Consider the following 10,896-nt stretch of genomic DNA (forward strand, 5'->3'; position numbering starts at 1 on the left):
ATTAACCGGGTGATTCCTTCTCGGGGAGCCAATTTGACGCGGCCCGTACGTAGTCCTCGGGTGTGGAGCCGGTCAATTTCTAGGTGGTGGTGTTGTGGTGCACGGTCGCAAGTGCGGTGAACACGGTTCAAATAATATAATATCAATAATAAAAATAATAGTACCGGATTCGTGATGACACAATATATATATATATTGAAAAAAAATATTAATAACAATAACGCACACCAAGAAAAGTATCGGTATAATGTGTGGCAGTGGTCACAACGACAAAAAAGAATCAAAGATTAATATGTGCGTCGTATGACGGTCAAAACAGCACAGACCGCCTTTGCGGTACGGTGAGTACGTTGTCACCGGTTTCCGGCAACGGTCCCCCCCCTCTGCCCGATATACGAGGTAGGTGAGGTCTTGCCGGGCCGGTATTGTCGTTGCTCCAGGTTGTGGCCGGCGCGGTCCGCGATAGTGGTGTACGTGCTGTACCTCCACCTACCGCGAGACCGCGTCAATGTAAGGTATGATTTGAAACATACGGAGGGGCGCATGTAATCATGCGTAGCGAGGTAGATTGGAATGTTTGGATTTTATAAATATTTGATTTTTTTGTTGATCCCCATAGTTGGATACCATATAACCAAATTGGTTTAAGGAGGGTTTTGTATAGTAACAGTTTTGTATTAAGGTTAATTTTTGATTGTTTTCCTATAAGTGGAAGGAGAGATCTGCTTCTGGCATTTAGTATGAGCCGTTTTTGTTTGATAAGTGTGGCCCAGGTAAGTCTTTTATCTAGTGTCATACCCAAATATTTAACGTTAGAGGAAGAGGGAATGACTTTATTGTTTAAGCAGACTGGGGGTACTGTGCTTTGTGAAAGGTGATGTGAGATGATTTTTCGTTATTTATTTTTATTTTCCATTTGGAATACCAGTCTGCTAGTAAGTTTAGATGATTTTGTAGGTGTTGTCTAACAAGGTGTGGATTTTTTTCAGAAATGTATATAACTTTGTCGTCAGCAAAATCGGCAACTGAAGTATGAGGAGTGGTTGGTTGATCGGCTGTGTATATGTTGAATAGTAATGGGGAAGAGATGGCACCTTGGGGAACACCAGCTAGGATTGGGGCCAAGTTTGAAATTTCAGAGCCAACTTTGGTGACAAAGAATCTGTTTTCAAGATATGACTTAAAAAATAAGTAGTAGGATGGTGGTAGAATTTTTTTTAATTTGTGTAGAAGACCAGGGTGCCAAACTCTATCAAATGCTTGGGCAACGTCGAGTAGAATAGCTGAGCAGTATGATTTGTTTTCTAGGGAGTAGGCGATTGAGTCGGTTAGGAGGTGTATCTGATGAATAGTGGAGTGTTTATTTTGGAATCCAAATTGTGTGTGGGGAATCATTTGATTGTCATTAATGATTTTAGATATTCTTTTTAAGATCATTTTTTCACATAGTTTCGCGAAAAAAGGTAGTAGGCTTATTGGGCGGTATGATGACGGAGTATCTGGAGATTTTCCAGGTTTGGGAATTAAAATAATGAGTGATATTTTCCATTGAATAGGGAAATACGAGAGTCTCAGGATAGAGTTTAAAATATGAGTTAGGTGAATTAATGCAGTCTTTGGCAGTTGGCGAGCTACTTCAGCTGTGATGAGGTATTTAAAAAATGAAAAAAAAAAAACTCTGATGTACCATTTTTTATTTTTAAACCCATGGAGGTAATCGGCAATCATACGGTCCATTAGGTCCACACCACCCATGAATTTATTATATTCTTGAATACTATATGGTCTACTAACTTCAATTCTTTTTCTATCATTCCTGTCATAACGCATTGTTGTACCCTCAGGTATAGCTCCTGCATAAATAGATATTGTATTTTTCCAACGAACTACTGTTATGTTATCATCTAAAGTAGCAATAGAACTAGAACCTCTTTCCAGCAATTTCTCAGAAATCAAATTATTATCAATACCATATACTCTATTAATTCTAAGTGTTTCTAAGACATATATACAGGGTGGGGCACTGAAACGGCCGATTTTAAAAATAGATTTTCTCAGTAGTAATAAAGATAAGAATTCTCACTAAATACTATTAGTTCAAAGACAGCATGCCATTTAGTAAACATGGAGCAGTGGAGTGGTAAACAACGTGCTTATGCGATAAAATCATTTTACAAAAATAATGACAGTTACGTAGCCGCACAGCGTGAATTTCGTCTTCATTTTAATTTTAAACGGCATGATTCAGTACCATCGGCTAAGGCTATTAAAATATGGATAACCAACTTTGAAGAAACGGGTTCAGCATTAAAAAAGAAGCCTGTACGACAAAAAACTATTCGCACACCTGAAAACATCGTTGCTGTCAGAGCCGCTCTCATAAAGAGTCCGAGACGTTCTGCACGAAAACATGCGTTATCGTTAAATTTATCCAGTAGAAGTTTACGTCGGATTTTACACAGTGACCTAAACTTTCACCCGTATAAGGTGCAGGTGGTTCAAGAATTAAAACCTGCAGATCACTATAGCCGCATAACTTTTTGTCGAGAAATGCTAACCCGAATGGACGAGAACGAAAACTTTATTCAAAATGTTTGGATGTCTGATGAAGCACATTTCCATCTTGATGGTTTTGTGAATAAGCAAAATTGTCGTTATTGGTCTAAAGAAAATCCTCGCCAACTTCATCAACGACCTTTACACAGCGATAGGGTAACTGTATGGTGTGCAATTTCACATTATGGCATCATTGGCCCGTATTTTCATGAGGACGAAAATGGACGGGCAACAACTGTTAATTCAAATCGTTATGTCAATATGATCAATAATTTTTTGGTCGGCGAACTAACGAAGTTTCCTCAAAATGATAACTTTTGGTTCCAACAAGATGGCACAACATCCCACACGGCCCGAGTATCAATAAATGCTATTCAACAAATTTTTGGAAATCGCATTATTTCCAAAAATGGTGATATTCATTGGCCACCTCGATCACCGGATTTATCAGTATGTGACTTCTTTTTATGGGGATATTCAAAAAGTAAAGTCTATGCACAGAAACCTCGAAATATTGATGAACTAAAAAACAAAATTAAAGAAGAAATTTCCAGTACGCCTTTGGAAGTGATACACCGTGTAGTGGAAAATATACGAAGTAGGCTAGAAGAGTGTTTGAGAAGAGATGGCCATCATCTTGAGGACATAATTTTTAAAAAATAAATGGCATGTTATATACTTCATTATAATAAATAATAATTAATTTTTATTTGGTTTTTTTATTTTATAATTTGTCTATGAAAATCGGCCGTTTCAGTTTGTATTAAATGATCTTAGTTTTCGCAGCAATGGAATAGATGTAAACAGATTATCCATGAATAATTTATGATTTTTTCCGTGTATTCCATAACAAAGATTTACCACAGTATCAACAATGTACCTTATAGTATCTCCTTATACTAGCTTGAACCCAAATTTTAAAACCCCATTTCTTAGGTTTGGATTTTAAGTACTGTTTGAGATAACTTTTCCCTTTAAATGGCACCATCATTTCATCAATTGCAATATGCTTATTTGTTGAAGTAGCTGCATGAAAAGACTGATGCAAAATATCTAAGACAGGCCGAACTTTCCACCAATATTTATCGATAACAGTATTAGGCTGGTTACTGTTGTCTGCAAAATGAATGTACCTTTTTATTTCAGTAAATCTATTATATGACATGACATCTGCTATTAAATCCATTCTTAGTCCATCTTGAGAGGACCAATACATCCGCATATTGAGATATTTTATATAGGTCATAGCAATGTTAATAGCAAAAAAATTTTTAACTCTTTGATAAATAAGGTAAAATTGTCTTTCTCACATTGAACAGCATATCTTATAGTTTCAACTCTTATTAGTTCAAATAATTCATCAGTAAATATTTGAATAAAAATGGAATAAGGAGTAGCACCATCATTTGTGTCAATATTTACTATTTCATTACCAATGAAAGGAGGAACTGAATCTGTGAATTGGTTATTTTTTACTGAAAACCACTTAGTTGTTTTCTTCTTTTCTTTGGCGTTTTTGGATTTTTGATTGGGTCTGTGTGTATGTTTCTTACTGTACATGTTCTAGTTTTTTTATTTTTTGGTAAAATGGGCAAAGTTTTTTTTCAACACTTTGTTTTTAATGGCACATTGCTAGAATCATTAGAAATATTTGGATAAGTTCTATGGCTGGATATAGAAGGGATAATAATGATTGGATCATCAATAACAGTATTACTTTCAACTAAATAATTTTGATGTTGTGATTGTGGTCTGATGTTATTTACAATATTATCATAGTTGTCTACATCATTGGCATCCATGAAAAAAATACTAGCTGATAAATATTCATATCTTATTTCACTATTTATATAACCTAGAATGTCTTCAATATGTTGAGGAGTAAAATTTTTCATTTCTTTTGTGTCATTGTCAATTTGTATATTTTGTTACGTGCCAACCGTTTGATCCGTTAATTCAGTTACAACGTCTAGGTCAACGCTTGATTGGAAGTGTAGTCAAGAATAATTAAGACTTTTTTAAAATAATTAAATTTATTTAACTCATAAAATTATCTTAACTACAATTTTGTAAATATTCTAGTGATAGAAATTATCTAAGTTCTAACAATTGTAACTTATAAAATGATTGAAATATTTCTAAGTCCAGACCATAACATACACTGACGTGAAGGTGCTCAGTGCAGCATAGCCAAGACTCGTCTGATTTGCCCTTGTTTTCGGGTCCCTTTTATATGTGATATGTGTGTGTGTAAATCCCAAGTGCGTGTGTGTAAATGAAAACTGATAGCAAAATAATTAAAATAAGATAATTTCCTGTTAATTATGAGTGTGTGTGCGTTATCTTCGGACCGTGACATAATTATTGACACAAATGCCCAGGATGTGGTTTTTGATTAAAAGAGTCCCTACACGATCAATAATATTGCACAATAATCGATATTGCGCAATATTATTGTGCGTCTGATACTAATATTGTGCATACTGCGCAAGTATTGAATGAAAATTGTGCTTGTTTGAAAATAATTGCACAATATTGAATAATTTGTACGTGTAGGCATAATATTGTACAATAATTGTTTTTTACGGTTCAGTTGAATTCAAGTCACCATGGCGAAACGCAATGAAGACCGCGAATTTATTATTGAACTATTGCAATTATATCGCCAACATACAGCTTTATGGAAAGTTAAAAGTACTGAATATAGTGATAGAAACCTGAAGAATGAGGCATATAATGTATTAATTGAAAAATATAAAGAAGTGGACCCAAATGCAGACAAAGAAATTGTGAAAAAGAAAATTAATAGTCTGAGAACTAATTATCGAAAAGAGCTGAAAAAAGTAAAAGCGTCCTACAAATCTGGAAGTGGTACTGATGATATATACGTGCCTCCGTTATGGTATTATAATGAATTAAATTTTCTACAAGACCAAGAAGTACCTGTGGATGGATCATCTACAATTATTTTACAAAGCGAGGATGAGACACAAGACGACGTAGACCTCTCAATAAACGCACAGGAGCAAAACATACCAGAGGTAATTGGAAGTTTAATTATTTATTAAAAATAAACAATTTTATAAGAACATACATTTAAGAAACACATTTATCATACATTTACATTTTAAATAATATTTTCTTGCCAAGTAACTTTCCCTTCGTTGTTAAAATAATCACAGAACTTTAGTCTAATATTTTTCGCGGATATTGATGCATTTCTTCCTCGTAGAGGTTGTAGACAGTGTAATTGAGGATGTTCTATATTAACGTCATTTTGAGGGTCATCAAAATTATTGTATTTTGAAATATCTGAGTATTGATCTTTTATTTTTCTTCTTAAAAAATTATGAAGATAACAGCAAGCTAAAACTATTCTTTGTACTTTTTCTGGTGATAAATTTATTGTGGTCAAAAGTAATCTAAAACGTGATACTAATATGCCAAATGTATTTTCTACTATACGCCGAGCTCGGGATAGCCTGTAGTTAAACACTCTTTCTTCTCTAGTTAAATTTCTTTGAGGAAAAGGTTTCATAAAATTATCTTTTAGTGCAAATGCCTCATCTCCGACAAAAACAAATGGTAATTGATAATTACTGTTGGGAATTATTTTTGGAGGAGGGATATTTAATTCTCCTTTTTCTAATAACTGACCAAATTTTGTATTTGTTATCACGGCTCCATCTGACATACGTCCATTTGCTCCTACATCAACCATAATGAATTCATAGTTTGAATCTACGACTGCCATTAGTACAAGACTAAAAAAATGTTTGTAGTTGTAATATTGAGAACCAGATCCTTTAGGCTTTTGTACTGCTATGTGCTTTCCGTCTACGGCACCGATGCAATGAGGAAAATTCCATTTGCTTTCAAATCCCTTAGCAACTGCACTCCAACCTTCAGAATTCTTTGGAAGCTAAAATAATATAAATATTTATGTTAGTGACATTACGTTTAATTAAGGACAATTAATTATTTTTTTTAATATCATCTATGATACTTGGAACTCTGTGAAAAATTTACCCGTCTATATGTTTAGGAACAATACACAAATGTTAAGCATTTACCAACCATACAGCCACCACCAGCAAAAAAACAAATGGTTACTTCTCAAAAGGAATTACTAAATATAGCATGTGAGTATTTGAAAAATCACGATGAGTATGAAAATCTCGGAATATCATGGGCAAATGAGATAAAAAAAATGAGAGTTGATCAACAAATGCATGCAAAAAAAGCCATTCATGATATTTTGTATGAAGGTCAGTTGGGTACTTTACATAGAAACTCCGTAAAAATCAATGAACCTTTAAGTAACCAAATAACACCTTAATCCTCAGTATGGTCATTTCCATCAACTTCGTCAACACCATCACCACAACTGACAACACCACAACTTCATACAGAGCAGTATCACTCTTTGGATAGTATTGAAAGTGCAGCAGCATATTTTTCAAATTACTCCGATCAGTAAATTTGTTTATTTTCAATTATTTAAAGTATGTTTAATTTTTTTTTTTCAATGATAAAGTGTGTATTGTATAATATAATAAAACAACATTTGTTTAACCTACCTGAATGTATTCTTGCAGTTTTGTTATCATAGCCTCGCATGTTTCCAAAATAATAGAGCTGATAGTTTGTGGTGCTATTGCTAAATAACTATTGCCTTCGTCGCCATTTTTTTTCTTTCACCTTCGTTTTTGAACAAGTGATACGTGCGCCTTCGTCGCCGTTAGTGAAGTGCGCCTTCGTCGCCTTTTTTGGTTTATAATACGACGCCTCCGTCGTCGTATACTCAATACGTGGGCCTTCGTCGCCGTTAGTTTAAATGCGCCTTCGTCGTCTTTTTGGATTATAATACGACGCCTTCGTCGTGTTAGTAAGTGAACTATACTTGGTGAAACTTAGTTTTAGTGTGGACGTGGATAATTTCGGATACCAGTCATCGTGGCGCCGTTTGGAGACAGGTCAACCTTTTAATTATCTTATGAAACCAAATATATTTGTCCTGTGCGCCCATTGGGGACATTTATTTTATATTTATTTTATACATTATACGTTGCTTCTCCCCCCTTTGCCTTTAGTTAATAAGCTTATTCAATGTTTATTTAATTTAATATAATAAGATTTTGTATTTGATAAACCAATAGCTGATCATTTTATTATATCCCTCCTCCTTCATCCTTTAATTTTCCATCTATACGTGTGGCAATCGACCGGATTCTGCCGTGGCGATAAGCTCTCGTAATATACACCTGCGAGAATTTCGCGCGCACAGAGACATTAAAAGAGTGGATTAGGGCGAAGAGGCTATTGCGTTGGGGAACCAGTGAGGGACAATGATAAAGTATGTGTGAGATATCACAAATCATGGGAACATTAGCGTGTAGCATGCATAAAGAGGAGTCATTGAGAGAAAGTTTATAAGAGTGTGAAGGTAGTAGAGTGTGTCCAAATCTTAAGCGTGAAAAAAAAGTAATCATTTTACGATTTAATTTGAGGTTGTGAAACCAAGGATGAAAAGGAATAGACGGTGAGATATTTTTGTACTAAGGGGCATAATTGGGTGCTAGATTGTTCCATTGGTTGTGCCATAAATTAGAAATATGAGATTTTAGTAAGGGGCAAAAATTGGTCCAGGGAATTAAAGTCGGAGAAGGACAGCAGAACGAAGAGGTAGATTTTGCAATGGAGTCCGCTATTTCATTACCTTTTATGCCAGAATGGCCAGGCACCCAAAAAAATTCAACTATAACATCTGAAAAAGAAAGTTCGTATAGGAGTTGCCTGATCCTGATGGAAATAGGGGAAGGGCGGGAATTGAAAAAATCGGAGGAGAGACTGAGAAGGCTTGATAAGGAGTCGGAAACGATGAGGAAGCTATTGGGAGGGAGGGTAGAAATGGTTGAGAGGGCTTCTAAAATTGCGAAGCATTCGGTAGTGAAATATGAAGCAGAAGGAGGTAGATTATTGGACATGGAGATATGTAAATCGGGAATGTAAAAAGCGTAACCGGACGAAAGAGAGGAAACGGAACCATCAGTATAAATTAAGGTGTAATTGGGGAAATGATTTTGGATGTATTCTAAGAAAAGGTTGTTGACGATGATAGGTGATATAGATTTAAGTGACTTGGAGGAAACGTTAAAAAAATGTTTGTTAGTGTGAACTTTAGGGGTGTAAGACAGTGACAAATAGTTAATTTCGTATAAGGGTGATTTTTTGGAATTTATAATAAAGTCACGAGTTGAAGTTAAGGAATATGCCGTGGATGCAAGAATTGGAAGTGATTTTTTAACATAACGCCAAGAGTAGTAGATATGGAGGAAAGAGTTAAATATAATAGGATAGCGAAGGGAAAGATTTTTTAGAAGAAATTTACCAGCCAACCATCTGATTCTGTTGTTGAAAGGGGGGCATACTGTTTTGTTGTATTATCACCTAACACATATATTAAATTTAATAAAAATTAATATATTGTCAGCAAACACACACCACCTTCACAAAATGCTGACAATATAGATTAGAATAGCATAAAACACCGCCTACAAGACGGAAGGAGGGTTCGTTCTACTACCATCGACGTGGAGAACGAAACGCTGCCCGTTTTGCGAGTGACCGGTAATTATTTTGTTTTTGTGGTTAATAAATATTTTTTCGTTTGTTTTAAAATAAAAAGTTTTTATATTATTATTTTTTTCTACCTTACGTACTCGTGTAAGTTTTGAGAGAGTTGGCAAACTAACGAAAGGGGTAAATAAAATTATATTGCATTTCAAATCTCAATCCAGTGCTAGATCATAATTCTTTGTCAGTTTGAGGGGAGAGAACAATATTGTTAGGTAGAGGTCACCTCACGCTCGAGACATCCAGTGCTAAATCTTGTTCTTTGTCAGTTGTTTCGAGTGTAAAATAACTTTAGAGCTATTAAAGGAAAGTAAACCTTTTAAAAAACCTGTTTTTCGACTATCCTATTAAGCAGTGCTAGATTGTGTTCTTTGTCACTTAAGAAGATAGTCGTCCGGGTCAATTATTAAGTTTTCCTTTACTTGCTTGTTTGACAGTTAGAGTGTCCAATAACCAATAATACCTCGTTTCGTGTTGTTATACGCCAAGCCTTTGCGTGGCGTATACGACAGTTTCTATCTCGACGGCCGCATTAGGGGTGGATTTTATGGCACCAATAATTGATTTTAGACAGGAGTTTTGGAGATTATTGATTTTTTTCCAATGTGAATAAGAAGCGGAACCTGATAGGAAGCCACCGTAATCAAGTTTGAACCTAATGACCGCTTTGTATATAATAAGGAGCGGGGAGGGATGTGATCCTCACCACGTATTGGAGATTGCTCTAAGGAAATTGGCCCAAAGAGAGGTAAATTTGGTGAGATGTAGGAGATGGAGGGCCCAACGGAGTTTGGAATTTAGTGTTAGTCCTAGTTATTTTATACTTTGGACTATTGGGATTGGGAAATCGTTTATAGTGATTTCAGAAAAAAGAAGATAGCGTCTTCTGGTGAAAATCATGGCCTTACACTTTTCAGGAGCTGTGGAAAGAAAGGAAGAGGATTGAAGGTTTTGTAGGAGATCGAGCGAATTGTTTAATGATACTATTGCAAGATCAAGATTTGAATTGTTGGAGAAAATGACCAGATCATCGGCATAAACTAGATACTCATGGCCAGCTGTATTTAGATGTTTTATAATGAAGTTTATATACAAATTAAAAAGAATAGGACTTAGGCAGCTACCCTGAGGAAGACCTGTGAAGGTGGAGCGTAAGTTAGTGGAACCGTATGGGGATGTGAATTTTAAAGTTCTATGCGAAAACAAGAGGGAGATAAGGTTAATGAATATAGGGGGTAGTTGTAATGAATTAAGATAAGATAGAAGAGTTGGTATATGGACAGAATCGAAGGCACCACGAATGTCAATAAAGGCGGCAGGTAGAAAATGTTTGTTATTTGAACGCTTGGTAAATTTTGCTCGAAAAATTTGCGAGGCATTCAAGTGTACCTCTTCCTTTTCTGAAGGCAAATAAGTTTTCAGAGAGAATAAAATTGTGTTCGAGCCACCAATCAAGTCGGTTTTTAAAAATAAATTCCATAATTTTGCATAACGCTGAGGACAAGGCGATGGGTCTGAATGCATTGGTAGCGTTGGCTTTGAGAATAGGTATGACTTTGAATTCATTCCACGAGTTAGGAATTTTATTGATAAGAAGAATTTTGTTGAGAATATTTAGGAGATATTCGACGGCATTAGTAGGCAAATGTTTGAGCATGATGGGGGAAATATTGTCTAGACCAGAAGCAATTGATTTACGTGAGG

The 10,896-nt window shown here is 35.3% G+C and overlaps 1 protein-coding gene and 1 pseudogene across 1 annotated transcript; one reads left to right on the forward strand and one right to left on the reverse strand.

Moving 5' to 3' along the window:
• Window positions 1-3,424: 3,424 nt before the first annotated feature.
• On the reverse strand, window positions 3,425-3,778 carry LOC112681469 (piggyBac transposable element-derived protein 4-like). Its single transcript, XM_025551722.1, has one exon. It carries the CDS (start codon window positions 3,776-3,778, stop codon window positions 3,425-3,427), a length of 354 nt encoding a protein of 117 aa, XP_025407507.1.
• A 1,387-nt stretch (window positions 3,779-5,165) lies between these two features.
• Window positions 5,166-6,702, forward strand: LOC112681470 (annotated as a pseudogene).
• Window positions 6,703-10,896: the final 4,194 nt, after the last annotated feature.

Source organism: Sipha flava, unplaced genomic scaffold, assembly GCF_003268045.1.
Source record: "Sipha flava isolate LNK unplaced genomic scaffold, YSA_version1 19162_pilon_pilon, whole genome shotgun sequence".
Lineage (NCBI taxonomy): Eukaryota > Metazoa > Arthropoda > Insecta > Hemiptera > Aphididae > Sipha > Sipha flava.